Source organism: Neomonachus schauinslandi, chromosome 10 (assembly GCF_002201575.2).
Source record: "Neomonachus schauinslandi chromosome 10, ASM220157v2, whole genome shotgun sequence".
NCBI lineage: Eukaryota > Metazoa > Chordata > Mammalia > Carnivora > Phocidae > Neomonachus > Neomonachus schauinslandi.
Genome location: NC_058412.1, coordinates 80,007,967 through 80,028,715, shown reverse-complemented (window position 1 = coordinate 80,028,715; position 20,749 = coordinate 80,007,967). Strand labels below are relative to the sequence as shown.

The following is a 20,749-nucleotide window of genomic DNA, read 5'->3' as shown; positions in this document are numbered from 1 at the left end:
CAAATCGAGTCTGTAGTATTTCTGTGTTGAATAAATATGCTATATGTACATCGGAGAAGACCACATGCAATTTTAGTTTTTAAATGGAAGTCTTAATTTACTAGTTAATAAAACATTACATCACATTTGTTTTCTGTCTTTACTGTAAAAAAAAAAAAAAAAAACCCAATAAGGTATTGTTATGAACTCAACTGTGTCATTCCCCCACCCCACCCCCAAAATTTGTATGTTGAAGCCCTAACACCCACCACCACCCGCACCCCCCCACCCCAGGCATACCTCACAATGTGACTATATTTAGAGACCAAACCTTTCAAGAGGTGATGAGGTTAAAATGAGGCTGTTAAGAGTCAACTGGTAGCCTTATAAGAAGAGGACATTTGGACAAAGAGACACCAGGGATACACACAGAGGAGAGACCATGTGAGGACACAGCAAGATGGCAGCCATCTGCAAACCTAGGCGAAAGGAGAGGCCTCAGGAGAAACCAAACCTATGGACACCTTGATCTTAGACTTCTGGCCATTAAAACTGTGAAAAAATAAATTTCTATTGTTTAGGCCACCCAATCTGTGGTATTTTGCTATGGCAACTCAAGCAAATACAGGCATGTTGTTCACATACATCTGTTCTTATAGTTCTTATGGACTCATATTTTTACCACATTCTCTGAAAAATAAAAAATTATTGAGGAATTCATGGAAGAAATGTTGGGTGGCAAGCAATTTTTTGAACTTATTTTTAACAAGGAGAAGTTAGGTTTTAGTCTCATTTCTGTGACTGATGGCTCTGTGACCTCTACAGCCTCTTTAGAATAAATCTTAGATCCATTCTTTTACCAAAGTTTGGACTACGTAACTTCAAGCCTCCCCCCAGCCCTCACAGTCAATGAGCACACATGGAGTAATTATCAGAATGTTCAAATGACTTCTGCAAATGATGTGAAAAGGAGTTTTAATTCCCATTTTTATTAGGGCTTGGTTGATATCAGTGTTGAACTTCACAGGATAGTTTTCCCATAGTTTGCTGATGAAAGCAAAGATGAGCCCTTATGATTAGTTATATAAAATAGTTGTAGAACATATTTCTTATACTTTTTAGGGGAGAGGGGCTTTCTTGCTGCTTTCTTCCAAGAACCTCTTTTGAAATGAAAGACAATTATGTTTCTTAAATATAAATATGCTGCATAGAGATGGCATAATTTTCTCAGAGTTAAAGATCATTTCTCAACAAAGGTTTCTACACAAGCAGAGGAAGTGTATTTTAGCAAAATCTTCCTTCCCTGTAATTTAGTCTGAACAGGTGCCTGGATGAAATCTGTGTTCTGGGCAGTTCCTCTTTTGCTAATATTTATAAACAAGCAGTTGAAAAAGTTCAATGAAAACCATATTTTGAGGGTATAATACTTAATGTTAAATTACACCTAACAAGACTTGATAATTTAGCATTTATACAGCACCATCAGATTTCCAAAGTGCCTTAAAGTCACCACTGTTTCATGAAGCAATGCTCTGGCTTAGATCTGAGACTTATCTGTATTTTATGAGGGAGGTTCTTTTTATGAGGGAGGTTCTTAAACAAAGAGATTAAACAACTTGCTCTTACCACAACGTCAGTTGAGTTTCAGGACTACAATTGAAATGGAAAGCTCCTTGAGTATTTGTTACTTTTAGTGAACAGGGTGATGGGAGATGAGGAACTTTTTTCATTTATCATTGTCATACTGGAATATCTGGTGAGCAAAGCACATTTTTCCTCTTAGATGAAGTATTTTAAGCATAAAAAAGATTTTAGTTTCACAGAAATTTCTGATTAATCAATCACTGAAGTTCAAGGCAAACTACTACTTCTTAGTGGTTCAGGGCCAGAGTCTTTGATCTTCCTTAAAGAACATTATTTCCCTATACTTTCCTGATAAATGATAGGTATGCTACCTACGTATATAAACTTTTTACCATGAAATTTTTGTAACAAATGATAAAAAAATCTAGGTAGATTTATTTTACATCTAGATATCTTGGCTTGGTTCCTTAGATTTTTTTTATTTTTTCCTCTTTTGTGCTATATGGTATTTAATTTATAGGGTCATTGAGATTCTGGAAGAATCATCATCAGATTATTAATGCACTTGCAGGAGTAAGAGGATTCAGGAGTATCTCTAGATGCTCTCTCACAAATATGTGCTTCAGAGTAGGGAACCCTACTATCTGTATGATAATAGACATATGTATGAATAGATACTAATCTGCAAAACATTAAAGCTTTTAATCATGAGAGGAGTTCATTCCAATTCACAAAATGTTTGGCAATCACAAAAAAAGCTTCCTCCTTCCAAGTATGTGCTAAGGGTCAGTGATTAGTAAAAAGATTAACAAAATCAATACGTATTTTGAAGAACAAAGCTGGAGGACTCACTTTCCAATTTCAAAACTTACTACAAAGCTACAGTAGTCAAGACAGTGTGGTACTAGTATAGGATAAACAGAGATCAAGAGAATAGAATTAAGAGTCCAGAAATTTCAAAGAGCTCAGAAACCCTCCAATTCAAGGTCAAGTGGTTTTCAACAAGTGTACCAAAACAAATGAATGGGAAAATAGTCCTTTCAACAAATGGTGCTGGGATAACTGGATATTCACATGCAAATGAATGAAATTGTATCCCTGCTTCTCATCATGTACAAAAATCAATTCAAAACAGATCAAAGAACTAAAATATAAGAGCTAAAACTATAAAGCTTAAAAGAAAACACAGAAGTAAATCTTCATAACCTTGACTTAAGCAGTGGTTTCTTAGATATGACACCAAAAGCACAAGCAACAAAACAAATAGACAAATTGGACTTACTCAAAATTAAAAGCTATTGTGCTTCAAAGGAGAACATCAAGAAAGGAAAAAAGTCAACTCAAAGAATGGGAGAAAAACAAGTCCTGGCAAAGGACTTATATCCAGAATACATAAAAAATCTTTTAAAACTCAAATATTAAAATAACAACACAATTTTAAAATGTGCAAAGGAGGGCGCCTGGGTGGCTCAGTTGGTTAAGCGACTGCCTTCGGCTCAGGTCATGATCCTGGAGTCCCGGGATCGAGTCCCGCATCTGGCTCCCTGCTCGGTAGGGAGTCTGCTTCTCCCTCTGACCCTCCCCCCTCTCATGCTCTCTGTCTCTCACTCTCTCTCTCTCAAATAAATAAATAAAATCTTTAAAAAAAAAAAAATGTGCAAAGGATCTGAATAACCATTTCTCCAAAGAAGAAATTCACATGGTGAACAAGCATATGAAAAGATCCTGAATATCCTTAGTCATCAGATAAATGCACATTAAAAACACCAAAATGAGATATCATCAGGATGGCTACAATCAAAAACACAGATAACTACAAGTATTGGAAAGGAAGTGAAGAAACTAAAACCTTCATACACTGCTGGTGGGAATGTAAAATATTACAGTTGCTTTGAAAATAGTCTAGCAGGTCCTTTAAAGGTTAGACAGAGTTCACAGGACCAAGTAATTCCACTCCCAGATATGTACCCAAGAGATATAAAAACAGTCTACACAAAAACTTGTATAAAAATGTTCATAGCAGCATTATTCCTAAAAGCCCAAAAGTAAAAACAATCAACATGCCCATCAATTGATTAAGAGATAAAATGTGGTATATCTATACAATGGAATATTACTCTGCAATAAAAAGAAATGAAGTACCAATGCATACAACACCGATGAACCTTGAAAACATGCTAAGTGAATTAAGCCAGTCACAAAACACATACTGTTTTCTTTCCATTTATATGAAATGTCTAGAATAACTAAATTCATAAAGACAGAAAATAATTAGTGGTAACCTGTGGCATTAGGTGAGGGAAGTGAGAGAGGTAGTCATAGGAGGATTGTGGTAATGGGTTTCTTTTTAGTGATGAAGGTGTTCTAAAATGTGGCTATGATTGCACAACTCTGTGACTATGCTAAAAGCTACTGAATTGTACACTTTAAATGGGTGAATTAAATGGTATGTGAACTGTATCTCAATAAATTTTTTTTAAATGATGTTTTTAAAATCCAATGTTCAATGTTGTTCCCCTCCTATGCCCCACTACACCTATCAGAAAAGGGAGAAGAGTTGTTTCCACAGTTTGCCATGTTGCTGATGTCTCATAATGAATGAACAGTGAATAGACAGAAAGACTAGACCTATCACTGGACTTCCACTTCTGGCCAAGATGGAGTTAACAGGGACTGGAATTACCTTTCTATTGAAAACAACCAAAACAAACCCATACATAATTCATGAAAATTTTGGTTTTCAAGAAACTAGACATGAAACAATGAAGGATAGTGATCCCTGAGAGACACAAAACAAATGAGGTAAGCCACAGGACTCCCTGAACTTACTCCCTTTACAAAGTTTTAGGGCATGGCACAAGGAGAGGAAACCCAAGCAGAGCCCAGCAGGCCCCCTTAGCTGAGGAGAAGGAGCAGGGACTCTAGGTAGACCAAGGTACCTAGAGTTCCAGGTGAGGGTACCGGAGATGAGAGCTGCACACACAAAAAAAGAGAACTCCCAAGCTCTGCAGAGGGATCCCTACATGTTCAGCCAAGTTATGATCAACTCCAGCTGATCTTAAGAAAACTACCCAAGGCTGGGAGAGAAAAAAGAAAACTATACAAAAGGATTAGAAGGAACAATGCAGGTGCTCACACAGCAATGGGAAAAGTACTTGTTCCACAAAACAAATGGAAAAACTCATGTATCATGGGGAATTAAGCAGTATCAGAAAAGACTTGCCTAAGCAGTGGGGCGTAATTAGCAATAGACTGACCACTGCTCCAGAAATCCTGGACAAAAATCATAAAAGCAAGACACAAAAGGACCAAATTATTCCCATGTAATTTAAATGCACCCCCAGGAAAGAGCTCAAGGATACTTTATAGGCATACAAAAATACCAGCATCCAACAAGGTAAAATTTATAATGTCTGGCATCCACTCAAAGATTATCAGACAGAAACACATAATGAAAATGAGAAAAATCTATTGAAACTAATTCAATACTGACACAGATATTAGAATTACAGACAAGGACATTAAAATAGGTATTATAACTGTATCCCATATGTTTGAAAAGTTAAGTAGAGACCTGAAAAATATTTTTTTAAAGACCCAAATCTTCTCAAGATGAAAAATACAACATCTGAGATGAAAAATACACTGGATGGGATTAATGGCAGAATCAACAGTGAAGAAGAAAACTTAATTAACAGCACAGCAGAAGAAACCAGCCAAAATGAAGCCCAAAAAGGAAAAAAGAAAATGCATCAGTGAGCTGTGAGACTTCAAGTGGACTTGTAAACATGTAATGGGAGTTCCCAAGCCTAAGAAGAGAGAAGGGAGGTGGAAAACAAAACAACACAAAACAGAAGAAATACTAGCCAAAGATTTTCCAAATTTGATGAAACCTCCAAACCCAATGATCCAAGAAATTCACAAACCGCAACCACAAGAAATGTGAAGAAAGTACATCAAGACACATCACAATCAAGCCACTCAAAACCAGGGGTAAAGGGAAAATCTTAAAAATCAGAAAAAAATGACATGTATATATATATACACAAAGGAACATAACAAGGACAGCAGATTTCTCAATAGAAACAATGCAAGTGAGAAGACTATGGAGTAACATCCGAAAGAAAGAAAAGAAGAGAAAAGAACCCAGCAACCGAAAATTCTATATGGAGCAAAAATATCTTCCAAAAATGGAGGCTCAAAAAAAGTTTTCAGATATACAAACCTGAAAGAATGCATCACCAACAGACCAGTACTACAAAAAAAAGATAAAGTCCTTCAGACAGAAGGAAAATGGTACCAGAGAGAAATATAGATGTACACAAGGAATGAAGAGTACCAGAAATGTTACCACATGGTACAAGTATAAGGGTTTTATTCTTACTATTTATATCTTTTTAAAAGATAGTTGACAAAAAATAAATAACAAAAGACAGTTGACTGTTTAAACAAAACAACACCAACATATGTTAAGACTTACAACATATATAAAAGTAAAATGTATAACAAAAATACTATAAGGCCAGGAAGGAGAATGAAAGTGATATTACTATAATGTTCTTACATTATACATGAAGTACCTATCACTTGAAGGTAAACTGTGATAGGTGAAAAGTGTGTACTATAAACCTTAAAGCAACCTATAAAACAATACAAATAGAAGTTAAAGCTAATAAACCAAAAAATGGGATCATAAAAACACTCAATTATTCCAAAAGAAAGCAGCAAAACGGGAAAAAGAAGCCACCAATGAGAACAAGTCCTCAATACTAAGAGGCAGGAAGAAATGAAACAGAGAATAAAATTAAAGGTCAAGGAAAAAAATTACATATAAAATTTAGGATTTTAAATCACCTTTTTCATATAATAAGTAAAAAAGAGAATATATATTTTCAGCTAATTGAATAGGAAACTAATAAAATGTCTAATTCAATCTTGGGGCTGATGACTGACAGAGGCCTTGCTTAAATAAAATAAAAAGAATTTCACACCTTGACGGCATCAATAATTGAAAAGTCCTTTTTTCCAGTATGATTAGTGAAAGGTTAGAAATATTTCACTTGATATTAAATTATTTTCCAAAAAAAGCCCACAAAACCATTTTACTCAGGAGGCTCTGGAAAAGAAAATTATCTTTTGTCTATATTATCAAAAAGCAAATACGTAACACCTGAAAAGAAATGCAAAACTTTTTTTTTTTTTTAAGATTTTATTCATTTATTTGACAGAGAGAGACACAGTGAGAGAGGGAACACAAGCAGTGGGAGTGGGACAGGGAGAAGCAGGCTTCCTGCTGAGCAGAAGCCTGATGTGGGGCTCGATCCCAGGACCCTGGGATGATGACCCGAGCCAAAGGCAGACGCTTAACGACTGAGCTACCCAGGCGCCCCAAAACTTCATCTTTTAAATCATTTCCTTGTATAACCCGAACTCCAGAAACTTGCTTAAAACTATCTGAATATCACAAAGCTGCACACCATTGTTCCTATTTTACAGAAGTTGTTTTCAGCCTTAAGATCAAGGGGAGGACCAGCAGCTGAATAAAGTAGTCTCTCCTATGTGTACAGTGTAGGGCACAATGTGGCCTACTCTGGGCCATCCATTCACCAAATATTCCAGATAATATTCCAGATGCTGCTCACAAGATACTCTGAGAGGTCCGATGAGAGCCCCTTCTCCACCCTACCTCTCGTATGGGGATGTTGAGGGTACTAAATGGATAAGTAGATAACCCCTAACTGTTAACAGGGGTTAAATATGAAAAATAATGAAAACCAAAAACAGCAGCAGATGTAGGATGCAAGGCCTCCCAAGAGACAGATGGCTCAAGGCAAACTAAAAGGGGCCAGCAATTACCATAATCAATGGAATACACCCCTTTTTTTTTTTTTTTAAAGATTTTATTTATTTATTTGAGAGCAAGAATGAGAGACAGAGAGAGAGCATGAGAGGGGGAGAGAGACAGAGAGAGAGCATGAGAGGGGGAGGGTCAGAGGGAGAAGCAGACTCCCTGCCGAGCAGAGAGCCCGATGCGGGACTCGATCCCGGGACTCCAGGATCATGACCTGAGCCGAAGGCAGTCGCTTAACCAACTGAGCCACCCAGGCGCCCCCACCCCTTCCTATCTTTATTCAAAGTTCTATTAACCAAGATGATGAGTCATCAGCTCCATGGAAAAGTAAGCCCACTGTTCTTTGCTCCTCACCCATCTATGCCTCACCCAGAGAATCTGAATTTAAATCATAAAACTTCATTGTATATATAACCATATCTACTTTATCAGATCCAGCTATACACTCCCATAAGCCCTGCTCTTCCCCATCTGCAATTATCATCTTCTTAAAATTGCTTGCTTGCTATGTGCTCCACAAGAACATAAGCTGACTGGGCGCCTGGGTGGCTCAGTTGGTTAAGCGACTGCCTTCGGCTCAGGTCATGATCCTGGAGTCCCAGGATCGAGTCCCGCATCGGGCTCCCTGCTCGGCGGGGAGTCTGCTTCTCCCTCTGACCCTCCCCCCTCTCCTGTTCTCTCTCTCTCATTCTCTCTCTCTCAAATAAATAAATAAATAAAATCTTTAAAAAAAAAAAAAAAAAAAAGAACATAAGCTGACTAACTGCTCTCCTTGTTCATTGTCACCAGTGAGCAAGTCCCACATGGCGCCTGGCACATACCCCTGTATGCCTTAAGTACTTGAGTAATAAATGATTGAAAGGAATCATGCCTAGCAGAGCAGGCTCAAAATTATCTACAGGCAATGAAACACAAAACAGATACTGAACCCTCAAATCACTGAAGGGTAAAAAGTAAACATGCACAAGTTTTTCCTGTGAATTAAGGGAAGGAGCAACAAGAATGGATGAAAGACTGTATGTATATAGAGAGAACAGAATGCTCTAATATGCGAAGTTCAAAGAGGAAAGACCCTGGAATTAAGGCATGCCCTTAGCAGGTGAATGAATACATCCAACGAACTGTGCATTACTTGAATGCACATCCTCAACCTCAGGCAATACTCAGTGCCTAACCTGGGATCCCTATAATAATAAATTGTATGTCCCTGGGAGGTACAGCCCAAACTCAAGTAATATTCAGTCTTTGACCTGAGATCTCAAAACAGAATAATCATAAAACTACACAGCAGTTACATACAGAGAGTCTCAGAAAACCTGATTTGGGGGTGGGGGGGAAGGGTCTGGTAGTCAACAGTATTCTGTTACTATCATAAGCAGATAAGAATGAAAGCTCTAAGCCCAAGAATTTCCAAAAAATACACATTATTAAATTTAATTAATTTTATTTTAATGCATAAACCCCTAATAAAAGATATCATAAAAGTATGTAGAATAAAAAATGAGAAAAATACTCTAAAAGGTACATTTGAAGCAAATCACATGATTACTCATATTCTCCCATATGACATAACAAATCACTTATATTTAGTTTGGTATACATCCTCTGGCCAAAGATAATAGATTCTGTTTTGTTTTGTTTTGTTTTTAAATCATGGCGAGTCAATAGCTTCCGCCCAAGATAAAAGAACACTCCTGTCTTTAGTATCACGTGGCAAATGGGCTGACTATTGCACATTGGAATCCCCCCAATAAAGAGTGAGAAGGAAAAACTGGTTTAGCCTGGTTCTTGTTACCAATGACCTCACTGAGAGTGAACAGTTTGTCTTTACAGAGATAAGAAACTGTACTCATGTTTAAAGAAATGACTTAAACCCAGGGATAACTAATAATGAGAGTGGGGAAGGTACAGGCTTCAGGGAAGCAGACAGACACATAGGGTCATAGGAGGTGTTTGGCTATACTGCTGAGAAATGGGAAGACCCAGGCAGGTAAATCCCTACCCCATTCTACATAAGGCTCCAAGGTGCAATCCCATTGTACAGCTCTTCTGAACAAGTCCAGGGTGCCAGGCCAAAACACCTGCTGAATGCATACTCACAACAGCCAGAAACTAGAAACCCCAAAAACGCCTATCAACTGGTGAACAGACAGACAAAACGCAGCATTATCCATACACTGGAAAACCATTCAGCAATAAAAAGGAACAAATACCATACTTAGTAGTGCAGATGAACCTCAAAAGCATTACACAAAGTAAAAGTAAACAGACGCCAGAGACTACACTGTATGATTCCATTTATATGAAATGTTCAAAAAAGGCAAATTTATAGAGGCAGAAAATAGATAAGTGGTTGTCTAGGGCTCTGGGCTGGAATAGGGATTAACTGTAAATGCGTATAAGGGACCCTGCTAGGGTATGAAAGTATCCTAATAATGACCTGTGGTGATGGTTGTACCACTAGGCAAATTTACTAAAAATCATTGAAATCTAAGCTTGAATTGGGTGAATTTCATATACTAAAATGTACCTCAAGAAAGCGGTCAAAAAAACCCAAACAAATCCACTGAACAAACTTCTATCTCTTCAGCAAGCAGCAAGCCTCATGATACATTTAACAGTGCACTGCTCTGCACCTTGCCTCACTTCCCCTCCTCATCATCACCTCCCTGGGCTAGCATCTCCCAAATCAAGTATCAGTCCAGAGGTCATGCACTAAGGCACTGTTTTCAATATTGTTGTTGCTGTTGTTGTTGTTCTGGACAAAAAGTAGCAAATACCTCAGTAAACTGTAGTTTTAAAATCAAAGGTAAGTTTAAAATCAAAGATAAAACTAGTTAACTTCTAATCTGGTGGACTGATCACATGAGTCATGAGGGTTAATTCCCATGAAAATGACTGTAAGGTAAACAGAAGAATAAAGAGACAAAGGGGAAAAGATGACAGCAAAATCATTTCTATCAGGTTTTGACAGCTAAAAATGGAAGGAGAGGTAATTCACTTAGTAAAGAGGAAAACCGTACAACCTAAGTGCCTGCTTCAGGACACCAAGTGAGGCAATACACCCCCACAGAACCCTGAGAAGATCATCATTTGGAAGCAACTCATATCACGAAGTATAAAGTATATGACTAATAAAATCCAGAGCACTGGTATTTAGTGACTGAATACCCCAGAACCGCTTTCTCAATCTCACAGTCTGGTGACTATTTCACATCACACCATACATATAAGAAACCAGAGGTCTAGTCTCTGAAGAAACTGAAGGACAAATGCTCCAGATGAGAGGATTTGAGACACAGTGCTGGGCACAGGCTTGAAAAGTTAAGATATTAGACTGCAGGAACTCCAGCCTCATTCCTCCACCCTGAGCCCCAGAAGTCCAATAAACAGATGGAAAGGCCCTAGGCAGGAAAGGCCTCTGAGTGTTCTTCTTAGAGAAACTGAACCCAAAGAAAAGATCCACAGGTATCAAGAGGTGGGGTTCCCCATCCATGAGAACATACTGATCCCCACCTGCCCTCCCTACACTTAAGTACCACCAGTCAACAGCCACCTGCCCATACACACTGAGTCTCCAATTCACTTCTAGTGCCTTACTCTTAAATATGAGCAGAGTCACGAATCTCCAGGCACTTAAGGAAAATCTTTAGTATCAAAAAGAGACCAAAATAAACAGGAAAAATAAAATCTGGAAAAAACAGAAGAAAATCCACAAGCACAAGAAAACAACAAAACCAACATAACAAAAAAAACCTATACTCAATACCCTCAGATAGATGACATATATCCACAGGAGATTACATGCAGTTAAAAACCAAAAAAAGGTATGAAAGAGGGCTGCTCGTATAAATTTAAAATATGATAAAGTTAAAAACCCAATAGAAATATTGAAATGTGTAAGTCAAAGACATCTCATAATAACAGAGCAAAAAGATGCCCCCTAAAAAAAAGTAGAGGAGAAGATAAGAAAATAAACTGAAGAGGTGACTAAGAGAACTTCCAGAAAGAGAAAACAGAGAAGTTGGAGGGGAGAACAAAAATATTTCCCAGGGAAAAAAAGGACATCTCCAGATAAAAAGAATTAAGTACTCAGAACAGTGAATGACAATGAAGGATACTCATAAAATCTAAGAACACCAGGAATAAATAGAAAATCCTAAAAGCTTCTCTAAAACAGATCACACTCAGGGGCGCCTGGGTGGCTCAGTCGGTTGGGTGTCTGCCTTCGGCTCAGGTCGTGGTCCCGGGGTCCTGGGATCGAGCCCCATGTTGGGCTTCCTGCTCAGCGGGGAGATGCTTCTCCCTCTCCTCCCTGCTCCCACTCTCTCTCCCTCTATCTCTGTCTCTCTCTCTAAAATAAAGAAATAAAATCTTTAAAAAAATAAAAATAAAAAAATAAAACAGATCACACTCAAACAAAAGAGCAATGTCTTAAAATTCCAAGGGAAAAATGGATGTTTAACCTAGAATATTTTCTACCAGATTATATAAAAATCCAATGCAAAAGAAAAATAAAGACATTTTCAGCCATCCAAGGACTTCAAACCTTTACATGCCATGCACCCTTTCTTATAAAGCTACTAGAGGATGTGCTTCAGAAAAATAAGGTAGCAAATCCAAAAAGAAGACTATCATATCCAGGAAACAGAAATGATCCAAGGGAACAGTTATGCACCAGGTCTAAGGGGCAACCATACCTGGCCAGCTCTGAGGTACCTCCTGAGAGAAAAAAAAAGTAGAATCAATAGGTTATCTGAAACAAAAAATCATCTGATGTATTTAAGCGTTTGGAAAAACTGTTGATAAAGGATTAACTTTGCTAGGCATTTGATGTATCTTTTAGGGCATATGGGGGAGAAAGTAATCACAGGTATACAGAAAACTAAGCAAATGAAAAAGTGTCAATGTAAGGGGGAAGGGATGTTTAAAAAAGGAAATATTATCATATTAGACTGCGCGGCTCAGAGATAAATGGTATTTACATAGTCACGATAATATAAACAATTATCAACCCAAAATTATGATATACGTACTCATGTAAGAGAGGAGGTGAGTTTAAGAGCTAATCTTCGACTACCACAGAAGTTCAAAAACCGTAGTTCAACAACTGTAACTACTATTACAGTAAGTCAAGAAATGCATAAAACTGATAAATCAAGAAATAGCCACATGAGCACAGAATTTAAAAATACGGAAGTAAATTTCAGAGATGGCAACCAAAAACTGAAAATAGATGCCCTCTTGGAAACAGGAAAACTCCAAGGTCTGATAGGAGAACTTCGGTACCATTTGGCTGCAACCACATGCATTCATAACTTTGATAGGTTCTTAAAGCCCTATTTATCATAAAACGAAAATAAACTTTTAAAGTCATAATGTAAAAGTGTGTGGTTTTTTTCCATCATTTAAATTTAATAGGATAATTTGTCAGCATCGGGCCCTATCTGAGATAGTTACAATGCCCCGGGGCTCAAAGGCAAATTAAGCACCAAGCTGTGGGCAGCATGTGCTCTGGGCTCCCTCCTTCTCCAGGGTGGGAGAACACCTGCTAGGCTTGGACAATGGCCCCAATTCTCCAGCTTGCTGATGCAGCAGATCAACCCAAAGGCTCATAAAGAGCCCTGAGCCCAGAATCAATCCTGCCAGTTCAGTGCTCCTCAAAGTGTGGTCTGCTGACTAGGGTACACAAGGAGATAATTTCAGAAACCGAGAAAAACTGTAAAAATTTTTATAGCAATTTAACAATGTAACATTATGGCTTTTCATTCTAATAATAAAAAGACTTAGGTTGGTATTTTGTGTGTCTACTTTCTCCTTTCACTTTTCTAGTCATTTGTTTGTACTGTATTTTACAGGACAAAGAAGCCCTCTGAGGCTGAAAAAGTGCACTTGAAGTCTGAGCCAGTTCATGCCCTAGTGCATGTGCTGTGTCTGAATGCAAGTATGCTGGGCAGAGGACCTGGGGAGACAGAGACATTACTGGATTTAGAGTGCATATCACATGCTTGGCATTTTGTGCCCATCCCCCCATCCTTCCTGAGTTCCTTGAGGGTAAGCCAACTGCCTGCTTCGTTCACCACTGTATATATACCCAACATGCAGAGCAGTGCCCAGGGCCCAGCTTGGGCAAGAGCGTAATGAGAACTGGAAGTGGCATGAAACCAGCCCTTTATGGTTAATCATTTTGCATCTTGTCTCCCCAACTTAATTCTAAGTTCCTCATAATGCCACACAGATGTCAGGGTTTCCAAAAGTCCTAAAACTTATCATTCTACCCTTTCTTTTGAAACTCTCATAGAAAAAACTGCCTCCAGGGGCGCCTGGGTGGCTCAGTCGTTAAGCATCTGCCTTCGGCTCAGGTTATGGTCCCAGAGTCCTGGGATCGAGCCCCACATCGGGCTCCCCGCTTGGCGGGAAGCCTGCTTCTCCCTCTCCCACTCCCCCTGCTTGTGTTCCCTCTCTCGCTGTGTCTCTCTCTGTCAAATAAATAATTAAAAAACTGCGTCCCAACTCAGTGCCTCCCACATTACTTCTCTTCTGAATAATGCCAGTGGACTTTTATTACTGAATCAGCCTAACAGAATATCATATTCTATCCGGTGAACAGTCGTATAGCACTATAAAACCTAAGAGCATATGGCTGCCACACTGGTCACTGGCAATATATCACCTGGCCTTCTCCCTTCTCCTCCTAGCCATCCCTCCATATATTTATCTTGATTCAACTCTGGTGTTATCATGTTATGAGAACAAAATAACTGCCAACCAAATCTTCCAAAAGCTAAATAAGCACTTGGAAATCTCTACCCCTGATCATAAATTGGTCCCAAATTAAATATTAAATATATTTTAATACTTCAACACTGGTAATTCACACTAGTATTATAAGAAACCAACTTGAATTCATGAAAAATCTGTTTGTAGTAACTATTCAAAGCAATTACCTGTAAGTAGTTAATCAGATGATCTGTGATCACTATCTATGAACGTTTTTAAAGCACTGATTTCACAAGGTAAGATGGTGACCTAAAATTGTTTCAATCCTTAAAATTATCAGAAATTCTAAATAAGTACTGTTTGATTTTAAGAACTTACTGTGGAATAAGCCCTTGCCTCTAATACAGTCAACTGTCATGGGGTCTGCACTTGTGTACAAGGTCCATAATAGACCCATATATAAGATGGAGAGTGAGCCTTCCAGGTTATCACATATTAGGGCTGCCCTCTGGTCAACAGTTGTGCTTCAGTGTCTGGACAAACCAGGCCTGAAAGCGGTACACCTGTGCAGTTATTTAAATATCCTACTGCTCTCTACCAATTTTAAAAATGATGGAATATAGAAAAATGAAAGCACTGATACTAATGATAGGAAGCACAGGGATCATAAACTTAAAACAGCTCAATAGATGGAAAACATCTGATGCCTTAAGAGTAGGCAATCTCTTGGCTTAAGCAAGATGACCAAGTATTTACTAATAAAGCAAAGAAACACAATAAAAGACCATGGATGAAATTCATGTAAAAGCATCCATCTCCAGTTTATAATATTTTTAGTTCCCTGGGAATGAAACGCCTTAGATGATTATTCCCTGGCTTATTAGCACACTTGTTCAGGGATGCATTATTTCAAAAGTAGGATGTATTACTTCAAAGTCTTTGCCCTGCTAGTATCAGTCCACAAAATCTACAAACACACACACTGCACCAAAAGTGCCCCCAGATAATACTTTTGGATTATCTCAATATGTAGAAATATACATATATCCAAAACTGGTTAAAAAAAAAAAGGCAAAACTACAAGTTTGCAGCTATGCAAATGAATATTTATTTATTAGAAAGTTTCAAGCAATAAGAAATTTTAAAACCACCATGAGTAGGATTTTATCTGGTGGTTGGATTTTGTTAGGCTTTTATTTTATGATTTTATTTAATTGAAGAGTTTGGGAAATTTAGGGCTGGTATCTTTTAGGAGAGCTACACACCAATACATGTTCAATGGGGTTGGCTTCCTCCCACCTTACCCAAGTCCAGAATTCTTCTAGCATGAAGGAGCCCTATGTCTCAGAACAAGTCTGTACATGCCATTCAGTGGCAAGTCAATCCTCCTCGTAATGAAAACATTTAGTTCCTCAAAATTCATTTTGCCCCACTGGATGTCTTTACCTCTAGTTAAGAAAAATAGATGCTACACTTAAGGGATAACATTTAGAGAAGCCCCTCAAAAAAGTTTAAGTGTTTGATCCAAAATGTTAGACTAATGATTTTTAAAAGCCACACAATTTATACAGCACTTTATTGCTGAGCAATCGGAAGTAATTTTAGCACTTTCACAGATCCCAAGGCTCCTCCTAATCCAGTGGGCAGTGTACCCATTTAAAGGGCCACACCAAAGCCTGCAGAGAATGAATTTAGCAGGTTGACCTCAGCAAGGAAGAATGTCCAAGAATCCAGCCCTACATTCCTCTCTACCGCCACTGCTACTACCCTGCCCCAGCCTTCACCTCCTCTCTTCTGGACCATTGTCCTAGGCCAACCATCTTACCTGCTCCTTCCCCAAAGATCATCTAATCAGGTTTCTTACTCCCAGGGGTCTCCAAACCCAACAAAATCTTCAATGATCCCTCAATGCTCATCTCTCCTTAACTCACGAACAAATAATCTCTCCCCAGATGCCCACTACTCCCTAAACTTCCTGTCATTCCCAAAGAGGTCACCCTCAGCCCTTCTGTCACACACACCCCTCCCCCCTTTCTTCAGTAATGAGGGGGACAGCCCTAGCACCATGCCCTAAACAGCAACAAACTCTCAGTGTTGCTTCTGCTTACGATCTTTAGGCCCAGACTACTCTCCTTCTCAACTTTCAAGGTTTACAGCCTACCCTCCAAAGACAGGGTCAGACAGGGTCAGACAGGGTCAAGATGCTCAGTCCTCAAAAAAGGCATCCATCCTTCCTGTGAGCAAGTCCTGATGCCAGACATTGCACCTGCTGGATTCTAAACTCCCTAACTTCCCCTCTCACTACCTACAGTACCTTTCCAGATGTAGGATTTTCCTTCTCCTAGTCAAGACATTTGGAACACCAGTCACTGTATGCTTACAAAATACAAAATAACAGGGTAACCATAACCCCAAGGAAAAAACAAAAATGGTCAATATTAAAAATATTATATATAATATAAAAATAATAAAACCCAATATAACACAAAAACAAACATTTTTTCTGGTTTTGTTTTTTAAACAGTCACTGTCCCCCTTTGATGAAAATAATTAAAATTCACTAGATTTACTTAACATGCACAAGATCACCTTATAAACACTTTTTTATAAATGGTATTCTGAATGAAACCTTGTAAACTGAAATTCACAATATTTTTCTTAAGTTTTAATTTATGAGCATTCTTCCCAGTGATCCCTAAGAAACCTAATGCAAAAAATATATTTCTCTGAATAGGACATATTCTGTGTTTCAACTCTTTTCTTTAAGATAGGTATACACTGTTCGCGGGGGCGCCTGGGTGGCTCAGTCATTGGGCGTCTGCCTTCCGCTCAGGCCATGATCCCAGGGTCCTAGGATAGAGCTCGTATGGGGCTCCCTGCTCGGCAGGGAGCCTGCTTCTCCCTCTCCCACTCCCCCTGCTTGTGTTCCCTCTCTGTCTCTCTGTCAAATAAATAAATAAAATCCTTAAAAAAAATTTTTTTTTAAATATTTAAAGATAGTTATATACTGTTCAACTATACCCAGACTATTTACCAATTTTGTCAACGATAGAGAAAATTATAAACCACCCCCTAAAAAAGTCACTTTTAACAGCAAAACCCAGAAAACTCCCTCTTTTTACTCACTCGCCTCACATAAATACAGCCTTCTCAAAATAAGCAACCACAATCACTAAAAAATAAAAAGCTCATAGAAAAAACAGAAAATAGAAGATATAGCAATGAAACAAAGGAGGGCTACAGGTTGGTCAGCTTAAAGGTATTTTACCTGAATTTATGCTAAGAAAAAAGCTTCTTTATAAACAAGTTATTACAAATATTTTCCCAACTCAGATGCTATTCACACTAGTGGATGTTTAGTAATAAATAAATGCTAATATTAATAATCTAATGCCCAAACCACCACATACAAACCATGCCAACAAATCCTAAATAAACTCCTCTGCATAATATAAATCATTCTAGAAATTAGACATTGAAAGGGAGACGCAAATGGAGATGTTAAATGTTTCTCCTATTTCTACCATCTACCAAGACTGAACTTCCCAGTATCAGTTCATACTGTGATCCAAGAAAACATCTATGAAAAATCAGGAAAACCTTAAGACTGAATATTTGATACTATGGAATTAACTTTTTAGGTGTCAGAATGGCACTGTGATTATCTGAAAAACAAAAACGATACATACTTAAGTATTTATGGGTGAAATGGTATCTAGGCTTTAACCTTAAAATACTAACGGAGAAAGACTATAAATGAAACCAGATCAGTCATGTGCTGATTAACTGTTAAATTGGGTGATCTCTCTCTCCTTGTGTATGCTTGAAATCTTACAGAATAAAATAGAACTGCTGGTGAGCAAAACCTCAGGCACTATTTTGTATGTGTGTATGCCACTTTTGCACAGATTTCTTAATTTGTTAGGTTTGCATAATTTGAGAATTTCTTCTCAACTGTACAGACTTTGTAGTCAGAGAGCTGTGTCACCGCCAGTATCCCAAATGCTTCCCAACTGCACTGCTCAGCAAATCTATTTCAAAAGCTTGGGGGAAGGAGGGGTGGAACCAAAGGAAATGAAGAGGGGGAAAAAATTTAACAATGAACCTGCCCAAACTGTTACCATAAAGAACTCCCACCTCTTAAAGCCACTTAGTACACATTCAGGTTTCACTCTTCCTTTCTTCTTATGGTTTAAAAATGGACTGCTGGCTTTTAGTTCACTTCACTACCCTTCACATCCATCCATGCTGACCGAGGAAGATACAAACAATCCAACTACTGTGTAACCAGGTCAAAAACAACCTTTGGCTAACTCACTTGGAAGAGTACACTCACCACTTAGATTTGGCCAGAAAAACTAGGTTAGAAAAAAACGACTGGGGCTTAAACAAACACTGGGGCTGGGGAGAATGTCTTAGAGCCAGTTACCAGGCCACTCAGTGAGTTGCAACACAATCTTTTCCAAAATTTTCCAAAGGCTTCCAAATTCAGTTGAGCCCAGCAGGCTGAGTTAACAGGGCTTCCTTTCAAATTCAAAAATCTGGCCCCGGCCCCAACAGTTAACCAACAAAACACATGCTAATTCACTTGAGATCACCTAAGAATACTGACTCAAGTTCAGAGCACAGGCCGGTACACAGCCCAGTACACAGCCCAGGCCAGGGGAAGTTGGAGCTGGGGAGAGGCGTTCAAGGGATAGATAAACCCTATTCATAAAGCATAAAAGAGACAATAGGATCCACACTTAATTTGGCCTAAGAAAATGTCTACAGTCAGCTTCCAACCCCCTCCCTCCATTTCTAATGAGACAATGACAATTCTTCATGGTGAACCACAAAGCCCTGTTCATATTTTTTTTCTAGCCCCTTGTATCCACTCTAACAGCCAGAAAACACCACCAGTGCAGATTACTTTTAGAAAAAGTTTAGCAATAAGAAATAAATCAGGACAGGGGAAATTTAACATTCTGTTTCAAATCTTCAAGGCCTGCGCCTCCATTACCTACAGCTCTTTCAGAAGCTCTAGAATGTGCTCTGAATAAAATGAACAGCACTGTTAGTCACATCAGGTGTCAGCTACTCAGAGTAGACTCATAGTCTCCAGATTTGTTAGTTTCATTTACCGTTGGGAGGCGGGTGTTAAAAAAAGAGACAGGCCTGGGGTGGGTGTGAAATCTGGGCATCCTCTTGACTCCTCGCTCTCCCTCATCTGTTTCAATTACACACCTGTCAAACAGGTTATTCCTGGAATTCAGATTTTATAATCCTCATGCTGTAATTCTTCCTGCTCCTGGTGCCCAAACACACCCCCCCCCCCCGTTTCCCCAAAATATGTATGTATCCATCAGCAGCATGTATGATAAAGTTAAGAAGCAGTCCCAGGTAACACCAAACTCCTCACCTTAAGCACTTTGCAAACATTAAAACGAGGCAACACGAGGACAATTTTCAAGAAGGCCAAGGCAGTGGTTTAGGATAATCATAGGCCAGGCCTGCCTATACTGAATTTTAATTAAGACACACAAACTCAGAAGGCCGGAATTGGGGTAAACGAAGAATTAAGGTCGCCTTATGAAAAAATGTTTTCCCATTTACTGAAGAAAAGTGCATGCCTAAGAGTGTAGCTTATTTCCTTATCTCAAAGCCAGGAAATGAGGTCTTTTAAGGCCAGCCTGAATATAAACTCCTGGTTAAAAAGAGAGGGACTGCAAGGCGAAACCCCTTTCCCAAGTTTGGCCAAGTGGCGTGGCCTCCAGTCAGCAGCGTGTTTATCACTCTTCTCCTCGTCCCCCAACAAGAAGTTTCAACGTGCCACGGGAAACAAAGACGGCGCCTCACACCGACCTTATAGACTTGTCCATAGGTGCCATTTCCAACCACTTCCACCAGCTCAAAAATCCCAGCAGGATCCTAGAGAAGAGGAGGGGAGGGGTTAGAATTTAAAAGCAGCACAACAATGAATAAATAAAGCGGGGCAGTTGGAGATAAAGGGCGACTGCAAACCGGGCGGGCTTCGTCCCGCGCGGTCCCCCAGCGCCCGAGGCCGCGCCCGGGGCGCGGGGCGCGGCGGGGTGGGGGCGTCGGCGGAGGGTCGCGCCCCGCCGCCCCGCACATGCCGACGCAAACAGACAAAGGGGCCGCCGCGCCCGAGGCTCTGCCCGCGGCGGCGCCCGAGCGCCCGAGCGCCCGGCGGGCCAGGGCGCGGCCCCGGCTCCCCGCTCCCGGCGCGCCCACGGCGGGGCCCGTCGTGGCCACTCACCCGCAGGGAGGAGAGGTCGATGTCCACCAGACTTTTTGCAGGGGAGTCGTTCGCCATTTTCCCTTTTTGCCACCAAACAAAATAGTACCAATAATATATCTGTTTCTCTATTTATTTCCGTCACAGGCCAGGCCGCCGACGGCGCCTCCTCGCACGGGAGCTGGCGGCCGGGACTCCGCCTCGCGCGGCCGGGAGCGGCGGCGGCGGCGGGCTGGTCGCGGTTCTCGGCCGGCCCGGGCCGCGCGCGGACGGCGGACGGAGCGTGCGCGGAGCGGCGGCGCTCACACCATGGCGCGGGGCGGCCGTCAGGCCCCCGGGCGTCGCCCGCCGCCTCAGGCCCCGGCGCCCGCGCCCCG

At 39.9% G+C, this 20,749-nt stretch overlaps 1 protein-coding gene across 37 annotated transcripts in view; it reads right to left on the bottom strand.

Moving 5' to 3' along the window:
• The window catches only part of MAP4K4 (mitogen-activated protein kinase kinase kinase kinase 4), a 190,716-nt gene extending 170,216 nt beyond the window's left edge, over positions 1-20,500 (bottom strand). For all 37 annotated transcript variants that reach the window (XM_021680340.2, XM_021680341.2, XM_044919078.1 and 34 more), the window contains exons 1-2: positions 20,394-20,500; positions 19,979-20,044 (exon numbers count right to left, since the gene is read on the bottom strand). In XM_021680340.2, coding sequence (XP_021536015.1) covers positions 19,979-20,044; positions 20,394-20,450 — 123 coding nt within the window. In that variant the 5' untranslated portion in view covers positions 20,451-20,500. The remainder of the gene's footprint in view (positions 1-19,978; positions 20,045-20,393) is intronic.
• Between the last annotated feature and the right edge of the window lie 249 nt (positions 20,501-20,749).